The sequence below is a fragment of the Oncorhynchus clarkii genome, chromosome 12, assembly GCF_045791955.1.
Source record: "Oncorhynchus clarkii lewisi isolate Uvic-CL-2024 chromosome 12, UVic_Ocla_1.0, whole genome shotgun sequence".
Taxonomy (NCBI): domain Eukaryota; kingdom Metazoa; phylum Chordata; class Actinopteri; order Salmoniformes; family Salmonidae; genus Oncorhynchus; species Oncorhynchus clarkii.
This window is the reverse complement of record NC_092158.1, coordinates 61880880-61907687: the sequence shown is the minus strand read 5'-3', so window position 1 is coordinate 61907687 and position 26808 is coordinate 61880880. Positions and strand designations below refer to the sequence as shown.

The following is a 26808-nucleotide window of genomic DNA, read 5'->3' as shown; positions in this document are numbered from 1 at the left end:
CGTTCCAATCACAGGCAGCAGAGAACTGGAACGAAAGGCGGCCAAATGAGGTGTTGGCTTTAGGGATGATCAGTGAGATACACCTGCTGGAGCGCGTGCTACGGATGGGTGTTGCCATCGTAACCAGTGAACTGAGATAAGGCGGAGCTTTACCTAGCATGGACTTGTAGATGACCTGGAGCCAGTGGGTCTGGCGACGAATATGTAGCGAGGGCCAGCCGACTAGAGCATACAAGTCGCAGTGGTGGGTGGTATAAGGTGCTTTAGTGACAAAACGGATGGCACTGTGATAAACTGCATCCAGTTTGCTGAGTAGAGTGTTGGAAGCAATTTTGTAGATGACATCGCCGAAGTCGAGGATCGGTAGGATAGTCAGTTTTACTAGGGTAAGTTTGGCGGCGTGAGTGAAGGAGGCTTTGTTGCGGAATAGACTCTTGATTTGATTTTCGATTGGAGATGTTTGATATGGGTCTGGAAGGAGAGTTTAGAGTCTAGCCAGACACCTAGGTACTTATAGATGTCCACATATTCAAGGTCGGAACCATCCAGGGTGGTGATGCTGGTCAGGCGTGCGGGTGCAGGCAGCGAACGGTTGAAAAGCATGCATTTGGTTTTACTAGCGTTTAAGAGCAGTTGGAGGCCACGGAAGGAGTGCTGTATGGCATTGAAGCTCGTTTGGAGGTTAGATAGCACAGTGTCCAAGGACGGGCCGGAAGTATATAGAATGGTGTCGTCTGCGTAGAGGTGGATCAGGGAATCGCCCGCAGCATGAGAAACATCATTGATATATACAGAGAAAAGAGTCGGCCCGAGAATTGAACCCTGTGGCACCCCCATAGAGACTGCCAGAGGACCGGACAGCATGCCCTCCGATTTGACACACTGAACTCTGTTAGCAAAGTAATTGGTGAACCAGGCAAGGCAGTCATCCGAAAAACCGGCTGAGGCTCTTCACAGATAAACGATAACTTTTGTGTTACTTGTTTATTTGCAATTCTAATGTATATCTGATATAAGTAGGGTGAGTTTTACCAGTGTACTAGATATAGGTTTGATTTTGGCGTGAGGTTTAAAAATATATATATATATACATATATATATATATACATATACATATACATGTTTTGCTATTTACATATTTATTAGGGTGTTGATTTCCCATTGTTAAAATGGAAGGTGTTGGGAGAGGTAGGGGTTTCCTGTCATTTAATCTGTCACCATCTGTTGGTAGGGGTTCAGCCAAAATTCCAGTTACTTCTACACCTATACCCAAACTGGAGGGTTTTGATGATAGTTTACCCAGTGAACAAGCACCAAACCAGCGTGAGTGAGTGCAGAGTTGGATGGTGAGACGTGCATTGCATGACGTGCAATTTTGTGTCGTTCTTATCAGAATAAAGCTACATGACTGGTGCTACATGTTGGAGTTTCGTGTCGATGACTGATTGTACACAACGCAAGAAGAGTACTGTTACACATGACTATTTCATGTTTCTAAATTATTTCGTAATTCAGACGAAGGGTACTGCTATGGGATCCCCCATGGCTCCTAACTATGCTAATTTGTATGTGGGTTACATGGAGAAACAGTCTTTTCAATCCTCTGAAAAATGTTTTCTTGCCTCACATCATTATGTGGAAACGGTATATTGATGATATTTTTGTTCAATGGAGGGGTGATGCAAAACAGCTCCAGGCATTCCATGCTTTTCTTAACTCCTGTTCTGATCATTTGAGATTTACTATACAATCTGATACACGTCAAATCAGTTCTCTTGATCTTCTGATCTTGTGTGAAGATCATGTTCTATTCACTGATCTTTACAGGAAGCAAAACGCAGCATCATATGACGCAAAATGCATCATACTGAATCATTTCTGTATTTTGAAAGTTACATATCTTGACAACTTGATTGCTGATAAGCAACACACAAAAATGGGACTACGTCAACAATGGACTAATGAAACAAATACCAAAAGATTTGAGGTGGAATTTTCCTTTAATATTAACTTTTGCAGAGTTAAGCATTTCTTGCAGTAAAAGGATACACCAAATGTAGACAACATTTTTACTCAGGAACAGGAATGGAGAAATATGATTTAATTCTTTCAGTTTTCATCTTGAGAGAATGCGAATGTGCGAGAATGCGAATGTAGATACCATCTGTAGAGGTGTTATCTTTATCAGCATGATAGAAGCGGATAGTTTTTCAACCAAATAAAATATGTATCCAAGCAGTTTTCTATTTCCTTTACAACCGGTAATTTTGACATTTTGCACTGAAAAAATATTTCCCGTTTTTTTTTTTTTTTTGTTATTCCATTTTCTCCCTGGTAAATAAACGTCTTTGCTCTGCAAAAAGAAGCATAGAAACTTTACCGATTTCAACTAGATTGAAGCATTCATTCGATCCATTTATGACATTATTCTGGTGTGCAAGGGATTATTTACTCTTCTGGCGCAACATATGACAGAAGAGAAGCTGCATGTATCTAATTACAGACAAGTTGACTACCAAAATCTCAGAAATTATAAGCAGAAACAAATCATTCCACCATCTTTGACTAGCCTACAGTGCATTTTCTATATTAGTGGGGTAGGGGCTGTTGCGGAACTCAGAAGGTTACTTTATCACAAATAGGCTATTGAAAAAACCCCAGCTAACTCGCGCATCACTAATGTTGTGCCTCTACAGCCACCTACTGGTATTCACAGAACATTACAGTTGCTTCCCTCATTTTGGACATCAAGAAACACTGTTCCTCAGGTTGGTGTGCAGTGTTTGTAAATTCCTGTAAATAATAAACTCAGGGAGTTATTTTTCCAATTATTAAAAATCTCAGATTTTGAAGCAGCACAGGGTGATATTGTAGATGTTGTCTTCTGGAGAACACAGGCATTCTGACAAATGGTACAATTACATCAAAACAATGAAATCACACATCAACCAATGTGTCAAGTTAAGCTGGTGAATGTGTGTGTGTGTGAAATCAAATCGTATTTGTAAACAACAAGTGTAGACTAACAATGCTTACTTACCAGTACGTGTGTGTATTGCAGCACAGTACAGACTTACGAAAATCACATGATTTCATAAGTGAAATTCCCATGTTTTGCACATGTAACATTTTATTTCCCATAAAAATGCACATGTGAAACCATGTGGTTTTGGAACAGCTGATAACATTTCATGTGGATTTTCACATGTTTTCACATTTTTACATGAGGCACTGCCAACAAAAAGTTGTTAGGATGTCTCCAGAACATCAGAACATAGCCGCAGTGTTCTCCACTCAAATATTTGACACTGTGTATGTTTATTTATACAGTAAATACTATTCAACATGTTATTACCTGAGATTTGAACTCACAACCTCTTGGTTCACAGCATGCCAATCTTCCTGATGCACCACCCTGTCTGTGACACTTTTTTAATATCACCTGTATTCCTACACTAAACTTAAAAGTAAATCTCAGCTTTTGTATAATACACTCAATATATATATACACTTTTTTATTCGGGAGTAACATTTAAACAGAAAACCCTCAAATTGCTGAGAAAATACTGATTCATTTATAACTAAAATAGCAGATGTATTATAGGTAATAAATGTGTACTGGATATTGTGGAAATTCTACACAGGGACACTCTAAGTCAATCTTAAATTAACAATTTCTAACACAGGGACACAGTCAATTTTAAATGAACATTTTTTTGATCAGCACGCTGGGGAGGTTCCAACCAATTCAATGCACCAAGTACACATGTTGATCAGAAGCTCTACCCGGGGAAGTCCCGTTAGTTCTCTTCTATACAGACAAGTTATATTTGCATGATTTAGCCTATTTATCATTCATAATAAATGTTTGCTTCCTTCATGTGACAGACAAATACCTCGAGAGGCATCTTCTCTCTAAGCTGAGGCCCTGTGATATCCCTTTCTCAAAGCAAGGTTCTTGGCGTAACCGCCAAATTGCAGATACTGATAGTGAGGATTCGTTCAATAAGTCACTTGCATGAACACATACATTGGTTATTAGAAAAGCACAAACTTAAAAAGTTCCATCGCAGGGTCTTCTGAGAAGGCTACAGACTTTGTGGCGCAGCATGAAGATCAGCGTATTGCAAAACGTGAGTTTAAATTCCCGGTTCGTTTGTACTGAAAAGTCAGTACTAAGTGATCAGGTGAAATGTAATCATACTGACTAAAGATTAGTAAAACACGTTTTTACAAATTTTAGGTGAACAGCACACCTTAAAAACCCCATACAATTTAATGAATTCACTTACAAAAAGCCATATGTGAAATAGCTATTTTCACATGTTGAGCTGAAATGTTCACTTCAAAACAAATGAGACACATGAGGTCAGTTGTTCACGTTTTCACATACCTTCGGAAAGTATTCACACCCCTTGACTTTTTCCAGATTTTGTTGTGTTACAGTGGGATATATACATTTAATTGTCTTTTTTTTGTTAATGATCTACACAAAATACTCTGTACTGTCAAAGAGAGAAAAAAATAAAAATCAAACACTAATATATATTGATTAGATAAGTATTTAACCAACTGAGTCAGTCAATACATGTTAGAATCACCTTTGGCAGCGATTACAGCTGTGAGTCTTTCTGGGTAAGTCTCTAAGAGCTTTTCACACATTGATTGTGCAACATTTACCCATTATTCTTTTCAAAATTCTTCACGCTCTTTCAAAATGGTTGTTGATCATTTCCAGGTCTTGCCATAGATTTTCAAGCAAATTTAAGTCAAAACTGTAACTAGGCCACTCAAGAACATTCACTGTCTTCTTGGTAAGCAACTCCAGCCTTGTGTTTTAGGTTATTGTCCGAATGAAAGGTGAATTAATCTCCCAGTATCTGGTGCAGAGCAGACTGAACCAGGTTATCCTCTAGGATTTTGCATGTCCTTAGGGAAGTGTACGTTATTTACAATAAGGGTTACCTGGAAAAAATCAGATCTCTGAAATGAGAACGGTTGGCACTCCCTTCAAGCAAAATATATTTTAACTAAACCCTCCCTGAACACTTGAAAAAGTGACCCTCCCCTATACCCCAAATAATTAAAACATACAGCGCATTCAGGAAAGTTTTCGGACCCCTTCACTTTTTGTTACGTTACAACCTTAGTCTAAACCTTAGTCTAAACCTTAGTCTAAACCTTAGTCTAACATTTTTTATTTTATTTAACCAGGTAGGCCAGTGGAGAACAAGTTCTCATTTACAACTGCGACCTGGCCAAGATAAAGCAAAGCAGTGCGACAAAAACAACAACACAGAGTAACACATAAACAAACATGCAGTCAATAACACAAAAGAAAAGAAAAATAGAAAAAAATAGACAAATATATGTAGCGTGTGCAAATGTAGAAGAATAGGGAGGTAGGCAATAAATAGGGTAGTACAGTCGTGGCCAAAAGGTTTGAGAATGAAACAAATATTAATTTTCACAAAGTTTACTGCTTCAGTGTCTTTAGATATTTTTGTCAGATGTTACTATGGAATACTGAAGTATAATTACAAGCATTTCATAAATGTCAAAGGCTTTTATTGACAATTACATGAAGTTGATGCAAAGAGTCAATATTTGGAGTGTTGACCCTTCTTTTTCAAGACCTCTGCAATCTGCCCTGGCATGCTGTCAATTAACTTCTGGGCCACATCCTGACTGATGGTAGCCCATTCTTGCATAATCAATGCTTGGAGTTTGTCAGAATTTGTGCTATTTGCTGCTATGAGTGCGGTGAGCCGGGGCACCTCGCGTGGAGATGTCCTGGCTGGGAGGAGGCCATGCCATCCGCATCCACCAGCTCTGGGGTAACCCGGATGGCGAGTTACGTCACCTCCTGTTGGGCGCACACCGAGACGGCCCCTCCGATGGTTCCTGTACGAATCGATGGCATCGACACCAGCGCTCTCCTGGACTCTGGCAGCATGGTGACCCTGGCCCACCCGCAGTGGCTCACACGGGGCCCGAGTCGGACCCGGAGGAGGGAGACGACCCCGCTCCGGCAAGCAAGCCACCGTGCGAGGAAGACCTCAGGCTCCCCTTTATGGAGGTGGAGGCCCTAGACGGACCTCCCGACACTGGAATCCTCACGGGTCAGTTCGGGACGGCCCAGTTAGAAGACCCCAATCTCCAGAACGCTAGGGGCCAGGTGATGGCAGTGGATGGCGTACTGTTACCTGGGGTAAGTGATTGGCGCTACCCCCACTACGCAATCAAGTATAATTTATTGTATCAGGTAGCAAAGCATAATGGGGAGGCAAAATACTTGTTCCTCATACCCAGCCAGTATGTCAGGACTGTGTTGCAGCTTGGCCACACCCACCTGCTTGGGGCACACCTGGGGATGGAGAAAACCAGGGAGCAGATCGAGAACTGGTTCCACTGGCCCGGAGTCAAGCGCGCCGTGTAGGACTACTGCCGTAGTTGCCCGGAGTGCTAGATCACAGCTCCGGGGTTCTCCGAGGTGCCGGGGCAAACGGATCTCGTGGAACATCATATCCACACCCGTCCAGGAGAAAAAGTGCGTAAACGGCCATACCGGATACCATAAGCCCGGAGGATGGTGGTCCAGCGGGAAGTGGCGACAATGTTAGAAATGGGGGTACTGGAGGAGTCACACAGTGAGTGGTCTATCAACATAGTGCTGGTTCCAAAACCGGACGGAACCGTCCGCTTCTGTAATGACTTCCGGGGCCTGACGAGGTCAGTAAGTTCGATGCCTACCCCATGCCCCAGGTGGACGAACTGATCGACCGCTTGGGGATGGCGAGAGACGTCAGCACCTTGGACCTGACGAAGAGGTACTGGCAGGTGCCACTGGCAGCGGCCTCCTGGGAGAAGACTACCTTCTCCACCCCAGGGAGGGGGGGGGGGGGGGGGGGCTATACCACTACCGGGTTCTGCCTTTCGGGCTCCACGGGGCACCAGCGACCTTTCAGTGACTCATGGACCGCGTCCTGCGGCCGCACAGTGAGTACGCCGCTGCTTATCTGGATGACATAATTGTGCACAGTGACAGTTGGGAGTCACATGTTTGCAGGTTACAGGCCGTGGTGGATGCGCTAAGGGATGCAGGTCTGACCGCGAACCCCCACAAGTGCAAGCTGGGCTACGCCGAGGTGGAGTACCTGGGCTATCAGATCGGGAGGGGTAATGTGAAACCCCAAGAAAAAAAAAATCGCTGCCATTAGGGGATGTCCGGTCCCCCGAACCAAGAGTCAGGTGAAGGCCTTCCTGGGGTTAGCAGGGTATTACAGTAGATTTGTACCTAACTTTGCCGCATTACCTTCTCCCCTCACAGACTTAACAAAGGCACGACTACCCCAGACAGGGCGTTGGATAGAGGACACAGAGGCGGCGTTCCTGGCCCTGAAGGATGTGCTATGTTCGCACCCGGTACTCGTCACCCCGAACTTCTCAAAAAACCTCCTGGTCCAGACAGACACGTCTGACATGGGTAGGGGCCGTTTTGTCCCAAGAGCAGGAAGGCGAGGAGCAGCCCATCCAACCAGCCGTGGAGGCCAAATAAAAGGAGCATGGTGGCACACCGCGAGAGAGACCGGGGAGAGACCGACACCAAGCCACAGTAGAGAAGAAAGACGGAGCCAAACCGAAGTGATTTTCTTTGTTATGTTTATTTTCTGTGTTAGTAAAGTTGTTTTTGCGGACTAAAGCCTCCCCGTCTGTGTCGATCTCTGCACACTAAACCCAACACCCCACGGTTTACCACAAATGTAATTTACACATCCTGTACACGTATGTTCATAAATTCATCATCTATGGAAAATCATTTTACAGATGACCATGATTGTGTTAAAAAAATTCCCCTAATCTGCACTGGATACTTTTTTTGTCAAGCAGGCATGATGAATAATCAGTATGTTGAAATCACTTAGCATTATGAGTAAAGTGTTAGACATCACTGTTGACCTCAATGGCAAAAAATGATAATTACAGACTTGAATGCTGTCTGTCACTTTTCTCGCCAAACGTTCACTTGTCACTTTGAATCTGTAACATGTGAGATGAATTGAGTCAACAGGAAGCGGGGTGTAACTCGTGTTTTTATTCCAAACTGCCGTCTAAGGGGACTGAGCAATGGAGGATGGAGGAGGGGCCATGTCATACCACATCATCATACCACAACTTGCACCTTATAGCTCTGTTGCCACGGTAATCAAAACAGACCTCGTGTCAACTTCGAGTGAGAGGCTTGTGGTTAGAGCAGGGTGCGATGATGAGTGGCGCCGCAAAAGAGGAAATCACAGATAAAGGGGAAGAGGCAGTGAGATGAGAAAGCTGGACAATTAGGTATGTGTACTTTTCTGTTTATTTGCATAGATATTTTATTATCCATGTTGAGCAGAGTTATTGTTCTCTAATTGTATGAAATCGCTAGAAATCGCTAGACTTTTTCATCGAGAACTGACAACTTACTGGGTATAAGACTGAATGGCCATGGGAAGCAATGGGAGAGTTTAGTGTGCTACAGTACTACAAGCAAAACAAAGTAATCTGATTAGCTGGATGCCTCTGTCTCTCTCCCGTTTTCACTCTCTCACGCTCTCTCTCTCTTTATTTCTCATTTTCTTTCTCTCTACCTCTCCCTCCCACTATTTAAATATTTCTCTGTCCCCCTCTTTCTCGCACACAGACATGATGAGAGGGGCTCTGATTTCCCTTGCCCTGTGCCTTCCTCACCTCTTTGCCACTCTTGTCCTCCATTCCACCATTGCGGCTTCACCGAGCGCCACAGAAACCACAACAACAGTTCTAGACCTTAGTATCAGCACTCCAACATCAGACCCCCTGATGCTTCCACTCTCCACAACTGAAAACCACCCTGGTAGGACTAGTGGCACGTCTAAAACACCATTGAAGAAAAGCACTAGCTTAGCAGCTGTCAACAACTCAGGCCGAACGACTCATGGAAGAGGCATTCTCGGAACAGGAACTGCCACCACAGCCGTACAGAAGAGCAACAGGCACACAACTGCAGGAGACTTGAGGAAGGAAACAGAGAGCCACAATCACCATGAGACTCTTCCCTTCAGCAGACACACAGCCTCACCCACAACTGACCACCCCAGCATCACCACTCTCCCCAGGGAGGAAGGGACTGAGTATCATGACAGCAGCAACATTGAAATAGCCAGAGAACTGAACACTCCAAATTCCATAGAGACTTGGGCTGCTGACACCAGTAATGACTCCAGGCTAGCGAAGCCACACTTAGACAGATCACAAGCAGCAGACCAGCACACTGCTACACAAGGACTAGAGACTGCTTCAGGAGATTACCACACAACACAGAGAGACTTCTTCACAATCACCCCAACTAGTAGAGCGACAGGTTTGAACAGAGGTAAACAAAGTAAGGCCAACAGCGTCGCAACAACAACGACGGTTTCACCTACGTACACAGTCACACGTCCTGGTTTGTATGAGCACATGACCGTGACTTACAGGGCTACTGGCTACAAAACACAACCTGACGACACAAGCCAGTTTAAGGACTACACCACAGCCACAGTTTCAATCCCCCATGCTGACAATAGCACAGCTCCATATATCAATGCAAACACATTTACAGATAATAACACAGACAACTACACAAACACACTTTCATACAGTAATACCACAACCTCTAATAATCGTAACACAACAGTACATTTGAATAAGAAAACGCATACTTATTCCCTCGGACACAACCACACAATCTCAGGCTATGACAACAGGCTGAACTACACAACTGAAAACAATGCGCATCATCGTCCTGAGTGCGGAGAGGCAGACGAAAGGTCCCCATCATTGCCTCCTGGCTCTTCTAGACTGGTCTGTTTCATTGTTCTGTGGGCTCTGGGATTGACTGCTTCGGTCTTCCTTGGTCTCACCGTCTTCCTATCGGTGCGTTTGTCAGTCCAGAGAGAGAGGGAGAGGAGAGTGAGGAGAGGAGGAGAGAAGGTGTCAGGGGTGGATCTGGAGAACCTGTGGGTTGACCAGATATCATCGGCGGAGGAGAGGGTGGAATTCTGGTACGCCAACGGCTCCACCGTGGGACCCGGCCATAAACGGAGGGAGAGAGGGAGGGAGAGGGTGAAGGAGAGGGGGAGGAGGGAGCAGGGGAGGCAGAAAGGGGTAGAGTGTGACAACCTGTGGACTCAACCCAAAGTGACACTGGAGGACATCACTGATTTCTGGTATGCAAATGGTAGCGCGATACCAGAAGAAACTACAGACCAAACATTGTTGGAGACCTGCGTATGATTCAGTTTTTTGTACTACAGTGCTACAATTTACCTGGAATTACTTTGGAGAGAAATGTTCATGCTTAGTTCACCAATTCCATGGCAGATTTGAAAACTATAATCCTGACAGAGTTGAAACATTTCCAATATGAATTGATAATCTGTATGTTTATTGGCTGTAACAAAAGTATAAGATCTACATAAGTCTACTGAAAGACAGATTAAGCCTGGGTCTGATCAGAGAGAGAGGAATAGAGAGAGAGATTAGAACAACATGTCTAACTGGAAATAACACTTGATAAGAGAGTTCCCATTTTAAGACAATTCAGACCTTGTTAGTGACACATCATCGTCATGTGTCAAACAGCAACGAGGAGAAAGGTGCCATTTCTACAAACACACAGAGACAAATACCGTTGACTCCTAATACTGTGCATGCACTGTTATCAGGAGCTAGTCAAATAAAAAGGATTGGTGAACTGCACTGGGCATAAACAATTTAGCTTAATTTATCTGACTGACACGTTTTCATGCGTACTGTATTCCAGATAATAGCTTAGATAAGGTCTGTTTGATTTGATTTGAAAGGTGTATGTCACATTCACGTGTTTAGCAGATGTTATTGCAGGTGTAGCAAAATGCTTGTGTTTCTAGTTCCAATAGTGCAGTAATATCTAACAAGTAATATCCACAATCTAAAGCAAAGGAATGGAATTAAGAATATATAAATATTTGGGCAAGCAATGTCAGAGCGGCATTGACTAAGATACAGTAGAATATGATAGAATATAGTATTTACATATGAGATGAGTAATACAAAATATGTCAACATTATTAGTGGCCAGTGCGGGGGGTGGGGGGATGCTCCCGTGCTCCCTCTGCTGTTTCCTGAAGTCTGCGATCAGCTCATTGGTTCTGCTGACTGTGAAAGGTTATTTTCCTGGCACCACACTCCCAGGGCCTTCACTTCCTCCCTGTAGGTTGTCTCGTAATTGTTGGTAATCAGGCCTACAACTGTTAGGTGATCTGCAAACTTGATGATTGAGTTGGAGGAGTGCGTGGCCACTCAGGGCCTCGAGCTTAATGATGAGCTTGGAGGGTACTATGGTGTTGAATGCTGAGCTATGTCAATGAACAGCATTCTTACATAGGTATTCCTCTTGTCCAGATGGGATAGGGCAGTGTGCAGTGTGATGGTGATTGTACAGTCTGTGGACCTATTGGGGCGGTAAGCAAATTGAAGTGGGTCTAGGGTGTCAGGTAAGGTAGAGGTGATATGATCCTTGACTAGTCTCTCAAATCACTTCATGATAACAGAAGTGGGGGCGATAGTCATTTAGTTCAGTTACCTTTGCTTTCTTGGGTAGACGAACAATAGTGGACATCTTGAAGTATGTGGGGACAACCGACTGAGATAGGGAGAGATTGACTATGTTCGTAAACCCTCCAGCCAGCTGGTCTGCGTATGCTCTGATGACGCGGCTAGGGATGCAGTCTGGGCCGGCAGCCTTGTGAGGGTTAACACGCTTAAATGTCTTACTCACGTCGGCCACGGAGAAGGAGAGTCCACAGTCCTTGGTAGCGGGCCACGTCGGTGGCACTGTGTTATCCTCAAAGCGGAAGAAGAAGGTGTTTAGCTTGTCTGGAAGCAAGACGTCCGCGACATGGCTAGTTTCCCCTTTGTAGTTCGTGATTGAATCGTGAAGCCGTTGACTCCACTTTGTCTCTATACTGATGTTTTGCCTGTATGATTGCCTAACGGAAGGAACTGAATGCCTTCAACTGGAATATGTGTATTCCACATTTAACACAACCCCTCTGAATCAGAGAGGTGCGGGGGCTGCCTAAATCGACATCCACGTCTTCGGCGCCCGGTGAAGGAATAACTACACTGTTTGTATTCAGCCATATTCCCAATCACCTTGCATGGTTATATGCGATGGTTCGCACTTTCAGTTTTGGGGTAATGCGGTTTCTGGTTATGGTAGGTTTTAATAGTCACAGTGGGTACAACATCTCCTATACACTTCCTGATAATCCCAGTCCCCGTATCAGTGTATTTATTCGTCTATGTTGTTCTCGGAGGCTACCTGGAACATATCCCAGATTCTGATTGGTCAGACCAGCGTTGAATAGTCCTTAGCACGGGTACTTCCTCTTTGAATTTCTGCCTATAGGAAGGGAGGAGCAAAATGGAGTCATGATCAGATTTGCCAAAGGGAGTACAGGGGAGGGCCTTGTAGGCATCCCAGAAGTTGGAGTTGAGTGTTGAAGGTCGAGTACTACAGGCAATGTTTTGATAGAACTTCGGTAACGTAAAATCCCCAGCTACAATAAATGTGGGCTTAGCATATGTGGTTTCCAGTTTGCATAAAGTCCAGTGAAGTTCTTTGAGGGCCGTCATGGTGTCGGCTTGAGGGGGAATATACAGGGCTGTGACTATAACCAAAGAGAATTCTGTTGGAAGGTAATACGGTTGGCATTTTATTGTGAGGTATTCTAAGTTGGGTAAAAAAAAAGGACTTGAGTTCCTGTATGTTATCACAATCACACCATGAGTAATTAATCATGAAACATACAACCCCGCCCTTCTTCTTCCCGGAGAGATATTTATTCTTGTCTGCGCAATGAACTGAGAACCCAACTAACTGAACGGACTCAGAGAGTATATTCCGAGAGAGCCATGAGTATGTTACAATCCCTAATGTCTCTCTGGAAGGAAATCCTTGCCCTGAGCTCGTCAACTTTATAATCCAGAGACTGAATATTAGCGAGTAATATACTCAGAATCGGTGGGTGCGCCTCCTGAGTCGAACTAAAAGTCAGCTCCGAGTATCTCTTTTCCGCCGGCAGAGTTTTGGAACAGCCGCTTAGATCAGAGGAGGATCCGATTCGGGAAAGTCTTATTCCTGGTCATAATGCTGATATTGCTGGGGAGTTATCACCACTCTGATGTCCAAAAGTTCATCCCAGCTGTATGTAATAACACAAAACATTTATTGGGCTAATCATTTAAGAAATAACACAAAAAATATATATATATTATAGTTTCCTAAGAAATTGAAGCACGACAGCCCTATCCATCTATCCACCGCTTACGATTATCCCTGCATAAACAGAATATTCCTAAATTTACCCATGATACTATGCGGAACTGAGCCTGTACAAATCATGTAAAACAACAGTGAACGGAATAAGATGTTTACATGCCACATTATCCAGTCTACGATCAGCATATCCCAGGCATCTTAACTGGGATTCTCATAACTGGGATACAAGTTGATTCGGGTTGTTGTAAACAGGAATACTTGAGTATCCCAAATAATAACGGAATATTGGTGTGCATGTGAACATGGTGACTGGAATCGACTATAGGCCTACCTCAAAATTGATAATGGATCGGGCCATTTGATCAATAATGTATAGCTGTAAATACAGTAGAAAATCTACCCCTCTAGAATGTAATACCTGACCAGCTGAAGTTTGACATATAATGTCCCAAGATGTGAAAATAACATGGACTGACATAATAAAATTGCATTTTCATCATACTCTCTCTACTTTGAATTCTCACGTTTTGACAACTTACGCCCTTTGACTGCCAGCTCCCCAATACACACACACACACGCACACACAAACACAAACCCATGCACACCGTCAAGCACACACACATCCAAGTAGGCCTGTGTTTTCAGGCGTGCAAACACACCCTGGCTCAAACATTTCAACACACACACACAGATTCTTCGTAGGACCAACTTCTCCTTTTTTCTCAAGAAAATAAGCACATGACACAGTAAACCAAATGAAGCTGCTCTTAAGTTACTTGGCATCTCCCCACCTATCCACCTCTCTCTCTTTAGTAGTTAACAAAACTGTTTTACAGAGAATTTGATACTCTGACGGGAAGAGATAGAGAGAATAAGGGAGGGGTGAGAGAAAGGAGGGAGTGAACAGGAGGGAGGGACGGAGGAAGAGAGCGAGAGAAAGGTGCTTCATACAAGTACTAGTGCAGGGGACGTCATCCACACAGTACACGAGTTAAAGCCTAATGCCTTTATGGTGGATTGATCATTTCAAACCCAACCGCTCTCTCCAAGCAACATGTGGGTAAGTAAGATTGAAAGTCTCGTGGCACACATTGATATATGTCTGATCTAAACAGACACTGATCTGGATAATAATCGACAGAATATGACTTTGTGACTCTGTGAGGAGGCAAGAAAAAGGAGGGAAAGAGATGTTTCAAAAACGCAATCGGAGGAACTTTCATAGGCTTGTGTTACATTTACTGACATGCTGTTGTAGTAAGAGGGTCCTCCTAATGTATCTCTTCATAATTCCTTTTAAATACATTTTTCAATTTCTTTAAATATGTTTTTTTTTAAAATATAAATTGGTCTCTAAGTCTTCATTTTATCATAGTTTTTTATTTATTTATCATTTTTAAGACAGGCCTACTTGCTTTTAGTCACTAATTTACAAACCAAATTAAAATGGATGGTGACATCACGGACAAGAATAAACAGCAAGAAGTGGTGTTGGTAACTTCCTTAATTTTGTAGGCGTGTACTAAGCAAGCATTCTAAATCTACAGCGGTCCAGACAGTGGATGCTGTGAGGAGGTAAATGTATTTATACAGTACATGTAGGAATGTACACATAAAATAACCTCTCCATTCCTTCTTCCATTTCTTCCTTTACCCTTCAATCTATCCTTTTCTCTATAGGTCTCGTGACTTTTTTGGTTCACCGTTGCTGCAATCTCTCACGCTGCACCTGAAATAGACAGCTGAAAAGTAAAGTGAAGTGCAGGGGGAGGAGAAAACGGAAGAGCGAGAGAGGAAGAGAAGGGTTGTGTCTTTCCGGCCTATTTGCACACAAGTACACCCTAGTTAACCACAAGCCCAGCAACCAGGAGAGACAGCAAGAGAACAAAAGTTTGACTACGTAAATGCACTTCAAATGCTTAACACTCAGTCAAACCTTAGATTATTAACAAGAGCAAGGCCTGAAAGAAAGGGAAAATTCGAGAGCAGTGAAGATCAAAGCCTGACACAACCCTAGTCAAACCAAGAACCTCGGTAGCTGATGACGGATACTGCTTTTCTTTTCTAGAATGTGAATTTTTCTCCTCTAGACTTGTAAAACAAACCTGCAATACCTTTCAAGCCACAAGGCTGTCACTGACACACCTCAGAGAGAGGAAGACAAACATAATCTGAGAGAGGTCAGCAAAACCCTTTAGTGACTGTTGACCTCCGTGACCCCTCTCAGTTCTTGCCCAGTATGGAGTGGGTACGACTGATGCTCGGGGCTATGCTCCTCTCCTTTTCTCTGCCCAGTCTCCCTGCCCAAGATAATGTCCCCATCACCGTACCTGAATATGGCATGGCAGCACCTACTACTGAGGACGGCACGATGGCAGCTTCTTCACCCGAGGCCACCACCAAGACAATGACTGCTCCTGTGGTCGTCACTACAGCACAGCCTGTCACTGAAATCACCCCGGTAACTTCTGTTCCAGTACTTATCATAGATAACATCACTATAGTACTAACAGACCCTGAGATCACAACCTTTCAGGAGCCCACCTCTGATGCACCAACTACTACTTCAGAGGCTGAGACGATGACACCATCCCCTGTGATCACTGAAGGGCCTGTAGATACGACCACTCCACCTGGCCCTAAATCCACCCTCTCCCAAGACGTCCTGACTACCACCTCTTATCTCCCAACCACATCCCAGGACCACCTGACTTCTGTTATCCCAGTCGGGCCCCTCCACACCACCCCTCATCTGACGAAGGACTCCTTTACTACACCTGAACCTATCCACACTGCCTCAGAGAGTACTGCCAGCCACACAGAGGGACTTACCCAAGCACCCGCCTCCCCATCGGTCAACAGCGCTCCCAGCCATTTCACAACCCCCGCTACGACCTCCACCTCCACAGATCATGACTCTACGTTGGGCAGGGTCAAGCGAAGTCCGCTCAGCTTGTTCTGGATCATCATCGCCATTCTCCTGGTCTGTGTTATATTCCCGGGCATGGTCTACTGCATATATCTGGGCGTCAGACGAAAGAGGCAGTGCCGCACCGAGTACTTTGGGTCCGGCGTCCGGAACGGGAAGAGTTCCAAGTGGAAGAAAGGAGCAGAGGAAGATGCCTGGGCGGGGCCAGTGAAGCTAGGGGGCGGGGACAGGGAGGAGGGTGAGGGCGTGGAGGAGGGAGGGAGCCCAGAGGACAACAAGAGAGAGGGGGCTGGAACAGATGTTGTGCTGAGCACATTCATAGCCAACGAGACCGAGGGAGAGAGGGGTGGGCCCGATGGGGCAGTTGGAGTGGCTGGGAGCAAGGAGGCGGAGAAATGGGAGGAGAAGGAGCCTCTGTTGTACATTGATGAGGGAGTGGAGGAGGTGCTGGAGAAAATGGCTCCTCCTTCACTTTCAAAATCTGACTCTGAGAAAAAGACAGGAGGGGGCAACAGAGAGGGGGAAAGTGAAAAGGAGATGGAGAGGGGAGAAGGGAATGGAAAGAAAGAAAATGAGAGTGAAAGAGGTGAGCAGAATGGAGGAGCGGCATTCTGTCTAACGACTGCAGTTTAAAAATAGAACAGTTTTCCATGAAAAATACGTTTTTCTAGATGATAATTGTAATTGTTTTTTGTACTACTGAAAAGGCCTTTAACATTGTATTGATCTGTGATTGTGTGCTCTATCAACAAAACGAATGGTTGTGTGTATAGCCACACGTTTTACCAGTTGTATTTTGTATGGTGTTATTTCTTAACCGTTTTCAGTTTAATAAAGTTTTAGAATGTGGAGAGAATGTGCTAGAATGAAGTTGTTGAACTTGACAGAATCGGAATACTTTTTGCTTAATCATTTGCTGTCCGCAAATGCACTTTATTTCTGGAACTGCTGGACTCAATAGCACTCAATTCATAGGGAGGAATCTTGACTTCCACTGAAGTTGAATATTCACTTAATCATGCATTGATGTCAATGGGAGACTAAGTGAACATTTGACTTCAGTAGAAGTTAGGATTTGTCTCATAGTTAGGCTTTGATTTTATGTGTTGCCGATTATGGCCACTAGGTGGTGTCTTTCCCTATCTTTATGATCAGAGAACAGTTCAATTATGTAACCTGCAGTAAAGAGCTGGTGTGGTGGTGACGCACAGGCCTTCCGTTCTATTGGTCTGTTTTTGCACAGTTGCATCTGTTGCAAACATCTAGCAGAAAAACAACAGGTACCTCAAGCAGAGATCAAACACAGTTTTTCAGGCAAACAACTAAATCAGGGAAAACCCTCTGCTGTGATCACACATGAAACCTAGATATAACAACAACCACTTTTACTAAGATTGATCACTGTAAAGGCAATGTCCTTGGTAGGACATGTTACGTACGTAAGCCAAAATGTTCTATTTTATCCTGGTCAAAACTCCACTACACCCCTCAACCTCCCTCAACCATTTGTTCAGGAAGGGGAGGAAGTGTGTGTGTGTGTTGGGGGGAGGGGGGTGCATACAACAGAATCAGAGGAAAAGGAAGAGAAAAAAAATCTGCTACTATGGCAAATGAATGCCCTAAATGTCTCTCTGCTGAATAGGATAATCTGACAGAGAATGTTTGTTTGGAGAGGGAGAATGAGTGTGAGAGAGGAAGGGAGGGCGAGAGAGAGAGATGTTGTGAGTAAGGGGATGGGGGTGAGGAGGAAGAGGCGATGGAGGAGGGATGGCAAAAATAATGAAGGGAGGAGGGGGAGCGAGAGAGAGAAAGAGAGAGAAGAGAGAGCGGCAACAACTCAGTCACATCTGGAAGTTATTGAGAAGAGAAAGAGAGAGAACTGCATTGTAATAGAAAAGAAAGGATAAACAAACTCTAGATGTAGGGATAGACTTATTAAATGTATCAACTGAGTTAAAGATTTAAGGGAGGACAGTTTATCTAAAGTTTGACAAGAATTCTACAGTGGACAGAGAGAAAGGAATTGAGGAAATTAAAGAGCGAGCGCAAGAAACTGGAATTCTATCCTAAGAACAATCCATACCGAGAGGGGAGGACGACAAAGACGGGAAACTCAAATGTAGCTTTTTAATCTGGAGGACCGTTTAAAACAGAACAAAGGGGACTAAATCCAAACATATGTCATTGAGTTGAAATAAAATCAACTCAACAAAGAAGAAGAGCCAAAATAACAAAAGAGGATTCCCTAGCCTGGAATTTTTCTACTCATTTGTTTGTATATCAAGCCTGTGGAGCCAACCGTCAGACAGGTACAGTAGGCTTAATTAAAACACACACACACACACACACGTTAAAGGTCTCTGCCATGGCAGGTATGCCTTGACTGTGTATGCATGAATCCTAGTAATGGCATATATTGATTTATGACAATTTGGTTGTCTAAGACTATGAATCATTTATATTTCATATAATTTACAGCAGAACTTAAGCCAAAGTAGTTGTCTTCTTCTTCTGTAAGTCTGCCTCCATTTATGTCCATTCTAAGTGGTGAACAAGTAAAAACGCATAAAATACTTTGGCATTGTTCACACTACCAACATCAATGTCATTTTTGCTTGACCAAGAATTTTCTTCCCCATTTTCAAAGACCGCCGCCTCTTATTGTACATCTATAAACAAACGAAGCACTCCTCTATTTCATTCTGTTCTAAGTATTTTTTTTAAGTCTATTCTACCACACTATTCTGCACTCTAGCATCAGCATGCCTTTAGAATGAGCTTCACTTCCAGTCGTATTATGAGTCATGTTTATCCTGTCTGTGGCTGGTCATGGTAACCTTCCACGACCGCCCTACATGAGTTCAATTAGCAAGCACGCACACAATTAGCAGTACAGCAGGAGAAGGGAGGTTCCTTCCTGTGCTCTGACAAACTGACTTCCTGTGTGTGGAACACACACACACACAACTAACCACAGACACACCATATAAATACCTTAACAACAAAACTAACCACAATACACAAAACCATCTGCCGCCACAATCACACCTCGAATGTGCTGTATGCCCAAGGTATACTTGAGTAGAGTTAAGTAGATTTCTCAAGTCTTGTCTTGAACTTGTTATAACCCAATTAGCTTGAACTTGATATTAGTATATAGAATACTTTGTTTTCTCTCTGTCAGGATGTCAGCCTCTCGGAGGTGCCTGTGCTGCGTGAAATACCTCATGTTCGTCTTCAACCTCATCTTCTGGGTCAGTACCTTCACATCTCTGTCCTTTGGTATGCCTCAGTTTTTAAAAGGCACAATCTGTTCGATTTTCTGCTGTCCAATAGTCATTTAAATAAATGACATACAGTACGCTATACCCATTGTTTTAATCTTGAAGAATATAGATTACCAAACAAAGCGGGAGGGTCCAGGCTGTTTGATATCACAGATGGAGCTTTTAAGCTCCGATTCCAGTTTTGATCTGTTTCTGGTCTTTGTCTAGTCCTGTTTGTGTGGTTCTATTACGGTGTTCTTTTAGCTCTCTTCTTGTCCTGTTCTGGCTCAGTTCTGATCTGTTTCTGGTCTTTGTCTAGTCCTGTTTGTGTGGTTCTATTACGGTGTTCTTCTAGCTCTCTTCTTGTCCTGTTCTGGCTCAGTTCTGATCTGTTCTGGCCTGTTCCATTCTACATACTTACATACCATAAGAGATTGTAAATTCTGGTCTTAAACCAGTCTGATTCCAATCTGGCCTTGTTCTAGTTTTGTTGTGGTCCTGTTTCTATTATGTTCAAGTTTGGTCTATTTATTTGTCTCCCAAATCAATATATTTGTGATCCCAGATTAATGTGAACATGACCTTAGGCTGGGGAACAAGTTCACCATGCACCACGTGTAATGTACAGTATTGGCTAGCAACACTAGGATGTGAATACAAACTCTGAACTAGATATCATAAAGTGCGGGCTATGGAGTTTTTTTTTTTTTTAAAGAGAAAAATGGTCATGATAAAGCCTCTGGTTGGCGGCACCAAGACATAAAATGACACTCCAATAACTCTGGAAATATGTTAGTTGGTAGGAACATATGGAAACACGCTCAACAGTAAGACTCCTGCCAGATCTCTACTTATGTAGGTCAAGCAGACAGCATTGATGATTTTGCTCTGTTTTAGCTATTAAAATGCTCAACTTATAACACAAGGTAGCCTTGTCCCATCTGTAAGTGTTTTTACACATGTAAACACATACAGATCTGGGATCAGTCACAAAAGGCAGGGTGAGTCCCAATGCAAAAACTTGCTTCCTTTCCCATGTCCTATCTTCTAACTATAGAGGCAACTACTTCTGACAGTTCACCTAGGAATAAACTACCACTTTACGTTTTGAGATTCACCGTAAGTCACCTTTTGTGTCTCCTGTCTCCTCTGTAGCTGGGAGGGTGTGGCCTGTTTGGAGTGGGAGTGTGGCTATCATTCACCCAGTCCGAGTTCTCCTCCCTCCCGCTGTCTTTTCCCTCACTCTCCGCAGCAAACCTACTTCTGGTCGCTGGAGGCGTCACCATGGTGACAGGCTTCCTGGGTTGCCTTGGTGCCCTGAAGGAGCAGCGCTGCCTGCTGATGACGGTGAGTCCCCATGACATCACAAAACATGGGTCCACCTCAACCATGTTAAATACCTTTACAAGTCAACTTACCACAACACACAAAACCACACACACTCACAGGTCCAAAGGATTAAATATCTAACCCATCTCTCTCTTTCTCTCTCTCCCTCCCTCCCCACAGTTCTTTGTAATCCTTTTGCTCCTGGTCTTGACAGAGGTGACTCTAACCCTGGTCCTCCATATCTTTCACAAAGAGGTGAGTCCAGTCTACCATCCATCTACAATCCTCCTGGCCACTCATAAGGATCCAGTTTCACCCACTAATGTTGAACAACCCCAAATGAGGGTCCTTTAGTAAAGTTTTACCACTATATTACCACTAAATTAACAACCAGTGTTTAAAAATATATATATATACTGATACAGAAGACAGAGGTGGTACAGACTACATTATAGAAGCCTTCTGTACATCTACATTATCCCCTATATCTGTCTCATATTCTGCAAGTATATCAAAGCCCACACTTCATCTTCATCTCTCTCTCTCTCTCTCCCTCTCTCTCTCTCTCACAGCTGGACACGAAAGCGCAGAACGAGTTAAAGGAGGGGATGAAGGGTTACTTGACAGACGAAGGACTGAAGAAGTCATGGGACAATGTGCAGAAAATGGTAGAGGGGGATGGGGGGGTTAGGGGAAACCCACCAATCTCTAGTCTGTTACCTTATATGGTGCTTGTGTCTGTTCAGTGTGGATTTAGTGATAAATCACTTACACTGACTGACGATGATAGTAAGGACTTTCTGATCATACAAAACATCAATAACACCTGCTCGTTCCATGACATAGACTGACCAGGGGAATCAAAGGGGAGGAGACAGATTAAAGGAAGATTTTTAAGCCTTTGTATGTGTGCCATTCAGAGGACGAATGAGGCAAGAAAATATTTAAGTGCCTTTGAACGGGGTATGGTAGTAGTTGCCAGGCGCACCGGTTTGTATCAAGAACTGCAATGCTGCTGGGGTTTTCCACTCTCAAAAGTTTCCCATATGTATCAAGATTGGTCTTCCAGACAATTTGACACAACTGTGGGAAGTATTGGAGTCAACATGGGCCAGCATCCCGGTGAAATGCTTTCAAGACCTGGGGGGGGGGGGGGGGGGGGGGGGTGCACCTCAAAATTAGGAAGGTGTTCAATTGATTTGGGGATGTAGGAGGTGGAACTGCATTTACAGCTGTCAAATCCACAAGCAGCCTGTGCGGTAGGCTATTGTGTATACTGCCATGGGATGCACTGAGTCGCTTTAGAATGATATAAATCCTTATTTCGTTAAATGATTTTCAATTTGTGTCATTACTTCTCATTTTGAACTTCTAATATGAGTGGGACGGGTGTGGCTTTGTGACAACAACACGAGCAGACGCTCACTGATTTGACAGCACTAATTCAGTTACACACCCGACATCGCCAAAACACCAGGGGTGCGTTCAGTTCACTTGAATGTTTGCTACCTTGTGGAACAGCTTGTGCTGAATGTTTCCCCAAAATGTTCTTGAACAGACATTGAGGTACGTTTGCGTTGTTCGGTGGGTGTGCCGGTGTGTGGCTTGAAGCAATGGCTGACGTATTTAAAAGGCAGAAGTGCATTTTGAAGTCAGAACCCAACCCCTCCCTGTTTTTCAACTGGTCGTTCAGTACAGCACAGTTTATGTTCAATTTAACATTCTATTATGTTTCATGTATAGCTCTTCACTGGGCACAAACTTAAATTCAACATCTATTCCATGTTGGTTCAACGTAATTTCATTGAAATAACGTGGAAACAAGCTTGTTTCAACCAGTGCGTGCCCAGTGGGCCATCTCACGCTTTTGTTCACATTTTACCATGAGACAGAAACAATTGTGCAGTTGGGGGGGGGGGGGCCCTGGAGGTCAGGGGCCCGGGGCATGTGCCCTGCATGCCTGTTCTGTAATCCGGCCCTGTCCCCTCTCCCATTTCAGGAAAAAGCTGAATGATGGGCTGGAGAAAGTAACCACTCTCAAATTCATAGAGCCATGGATGCCAGAAGGGTATCCTACAAAGCAAGTTAGATCTACTCAGAGTTTTCTAAAGCTAAACAGCTTCAGTTAGCTTCACATTCCAGCTCAAGCTTCATCCATATTACCGCACCACTGCTTGGCCGGCTGTAGCTAACTCTAGCAAGCTTGTAACTGCGCGTGCATGTCGCACATGGCTAGCCGAACACCAGACTTTTCATTAAGACAATGCTGAAATGTCAATCCATGGGCGAGTCAGTGCCACATTTTCAAATGTGCCGAAACCAAAACGAAAGAAAAGTTGTCTTGCAAATTCAGCAGTGTGAAATAGGCTTTTAGAAATGCAGTTATTGTATTACTTATCGTTAATGCAGTCGTTGGTGTGCTTATCAACTCCATTTCCCCCCACTCCTATCAATAGTTATTAAGTCATACAAAAGTGTTACATTGCGTGAAGTCGCATTCTGTCATTACATTGCGTTCTGTCATTACTAAATGTGCAATTTGATATTTTAACCAAAACATTTTACACACAAAAAACTTGATTAATAAAATATTTAACCAGTCGACTTCCTCAAATGAAAGGGGACGATGCAATCTTTGCCATAGGGAGGGATCTGGTCCTCAACTTGCGGCTCAGTCATTTCATTCAGGGTAAATGGAGTTAGCCGTGAGTTCTGAAGAATTCGTTGCTATAGACATTTGCCTGGCTAAAAGATGAGCCACGTTCGTATGACCGGTAATAGCTAGTTGAACTCAACGTTGATCTAAGCTGCCCCCTAACTCCTTCAACCTGCTTCGTAGTATACCCCTCGGAACTGACCAGCCATGGTTTTACTTTGTTTATAAACATTGGAGTAAAACAAGCTTATATTTTGGGTGGTTCAAAACAGATTGTGGTAAGACAGTTGCACTAAGCTCATGAAGGCCTTTATAAGTTATATTCTTCAAGAATCAATGGCTACATATCATTCATATATATATATATATATATATATATTTATATATCCAAATATGGATGTAGCAATTGCAGATTGACCCTTTAAAGGGCCCTTACTTAACCAGAGTCAGCATGCTATTTGTAGCTGTTCCAGTAGACTTCCAGCCATTGCGCAAACATTAGTTAGCATTGGCTCACGAAGATACCTTCCTTCATACTGGACAGAGACATAAAAATAGCATCCATGAGTTCATCTGACTCTGCGTAAGTAGAAAAAGGGCCAACATCTGGCACTATCGCTTTAAATCTCCTTGATTGGCTAGAAATGTACATCCATGTACATACAGCATCAGTGAGTCTGAAGGGCTGTGCAGTTGCTGATCCAGGGACACATTTTTAGAGGCACATTTTCAGACAAACTAACTAAGGATCTGACAGAGTCAGAGACCAACAGAGATAATAACAAATATGCAATATTTGTTTCTTAGTTCAAGTGCTGCGGCGTCACCAACAAAACAGATTGGTACCTCGTGGTCAATGGAACGCTCCCCTTTTCCTGCTGCTCCGGTGGGATGGACCAATGTGTTGAAGAATGGATCGAGGTCAGACCACTTCTTAAATGTAGGGGGGGGTCAGGGGAGTCAAGGTTCAACAGGCTGCGCACAAGACATTTCCCAGCTGGCTACATGTCTTGCTAACAGAGTCCAGATCTGCACGTGTGCTCACACTTACAAGAGTGTAAAGAATGACATGACTGTGACAATACAATACAATTTATTTTCTCGACTGCATTCTTTCAACACCCAATTCTCATCAACATATTGCTCTGCTTCTCTCCAACATCTGTCCTCCACTCTTCTCCCCCCCCCCCCCCCCCATCTCCCTCTCTGTCCCCCACCCTCCCCTACTTCTCCTTTGCCCTTTTCTCTTTCCCATTTCCCTCTCCTCCTTCTCTCTTCCTGCATTTTCCTCTTCCCTCTCAGCCATGTTATCAGAAGGCCAGACAGTGGCTCCTGGACAACATCCCCTCTGTCCTGGTGTTTGGAGTCTGCATTGGTATTGTCCAGGTAATTACAACATATTAATAGATCAATCAATTAATCACAATCAATAAGCCAGGGTTGTAATTCCACCAAGCAGGATCATTGTTAGTCAACTAAATTTGATAAACAGCCAGATAAAACTTCACTTGCATGTTTATAAAGAAAGCTTGAATCTTGCAGTGGTGGAAAACATTCTCAAGTGTCATACTTGAGTAAAAGTAAAGATACCTTAACAGAAAATAACTCACGTAAAAGTTACCCAGTAAAATACTACTTGAGTAAAAGTGTCTGGTTTTAATTCTACTTAAGTGCAGTGGGAGAAAAGGTACTAAATTGTCACACTTCAGTAAAAGTACAAAGTAAAAGTAAATGCTATACATTCAATTCCTTATTAAGCAAACTAGACAGCACTATTCTCGTATTATTTTTAATTACGGACAGAAAGAGGCACACTCCAACATAATTTACACAGTAGTTGTGTTTTGGGAGTCCGCCAAATCAGAGACAGTAGGGATGACAAAGCCTTATATTCATAGGTGCCATAATTCTGTCCTCCATGAGCATTCTAAATGTAACACGTATTTTTATGTCAGGGAAAATGTATGAGTAAAAACATGCATTTAGGAATGTGGTGGAGTGAAAGTAAAAGTTGTCAAAAATGTATAGTAAAGATATCCCAAAAAACTACAAAAGTATTTTTTACTTAAAAGTACTTTACACCACTGGAATCTGGGTTATTGAGAATGAGTGTTGTAACTAAGAAATATGAGCTACAAATATTAAATAAAAAATTGAATAATTTATGAAACTTATCTGGCAAACAATTCACTTAATCCAGTTTTGTGAAATATAGGTCACCATTTGTATAACTCAAAGACATTCTCTTGTCGTTTCAGATCCTGGCCCTGATTTTCTCCCTGCTGATGTACTGCCAGATCCTCCGTGCTGAGAAGTACCTGGACTGATCTGGGACTGGTCCTTCACAGACAAGAGGCTGAATGAGAGACTCTCTAGCTGGCACAGAGTTCATGTAACGTTCCCTTAAGGTTTTCCTTCGGTTATTTGAAAAATAACTTCCCCACAACGATGTGGGAACTAAAAAGTGTTAGCTGGATCCTGAATGTGAGATAACAGCTGCTTGGAATGGTTTTTCAGAACATTAAATCCAGATCATCCTTGTGTTCAATTCTGTTAAGTTTGAAGTAAATATATTTTAATGAGCACACACATTTGAAGGGTTGTTTTCATCTGGATTGATTGTTCTTAGAACACTGCATTAAAAACCATGGGGCACATTCCAGGTCATCTTCATTGCAGTCATGTTGCTCAGATCAACGCCTGGAGAAGTGTAATGAAATTGTCTTTTAGAGATCTGATCTGCATAACACGACTGCAATACAGCCATGTAGTTATCCTGTATAAGGAATAACATTATTTGTAACTATTGGGGACTACATGCTGCTTGTTACTTTTACTATTAGGCGATACAAATTATATTGTTTAGTTGTGGAAATGTAAAGTGCTTGCTCTGATGCCCATGGACAAGCAGTGGGATTTGCCCCAAAGAAACAGTTACAGTATTCTGTTCAACTGCAGCATCTTTTAACCAGAAGTCGAAACTATATGTTTAAAAGTGAGCCTTATCAAAAGCAAATAAAAATGTAAATCCATTGTAATTTGTATATGCTTGTGAAGTGGTATTTGTTTTGTTAACTTGCACATTTTGTAAAATACACTTAACCAAATGGATGAATCTCTGATTATGAATGTGGTAATAGTTTAAACAACTTGTTTTCCATATGAGGTATGAGGTGTTGTCGGTATGAATTCACTTCTCTTATAGTTCTGAGATGAGCCTATGCTTTCAAATACTTATTTCTGTCCAATAGACAACTGAAGAGGTCAGGGTTTGTCATTCTAATGAAATTACAATCTCAT

The 26808-nt window shown here is 43.1% G+C and overlaps 3 protein-coding genes across 3 annotated transcripts; all 3 read left to right on the top strand.

The window, feature by feature from the left end:
* Positions 1–8248: 8248 nt before the first annotated feature.
* LOC139422494 (mucin-22) lies at positions 8249–10296 on the top strand. The gene is made up of 2 exons (XM_071173655.1): positions 8249–8340; positions 8684–10296. The coding sequence occupies exon 2, from the start codon at positions 8686–8688 to the stop codon at positions 10294–10296; it is 1611 nt and encodes a 536-aa protein (XP_071029756.1). The 5' UTR covers positions 8249–8340; positions 8684–8685.
* A 3768-nt stretch (positions 10297–14064) lies between these two features.
* LOC139420974 (leukosialin-like) lies at positions 14065–17469 on the top strand. The gene is made up of 2 exons (XM_071171419.1): positions 14065–14388; positions 15009–17469. The coding sequence occupies exon 2, from the start codon at positions 15568–15570 to the stop codon at positions 16888–16890; it is 1323 nt and encodes a 440-aa protein (XP_071027520.1). The 5' UTR covers positions 14065–14388; positions 15009–15567; the 3' UTR covers positions 16891–17469.
* Positions 17470–17910: 441 nt separating this feature from the next.
* On the top strand, positions 17911–26552 carry LOC139420996 (tetraspanin 4b). The gene is made up of 8 exons (XM_071171459.1): positions 17911–18566; positions 19442–19511; positions 20679–20870; positions 21033–21107; positions 21425–21520; positions 24316–24429; positions 24811–24894; positions 25767–26552. Exons 2-8 carry the CDS (start codon positions 19443–19445, stop codon positions 25833–25835), a joined length of 699 nt encoding a protein of 232 aa, XP_071027560.1. The 5' UTR covers positions 17911–18566; position 19442; the 3' UTR covers positions 25836–26552.
* Positions 26553–26808: the final 256 nt, after the last annotated feature.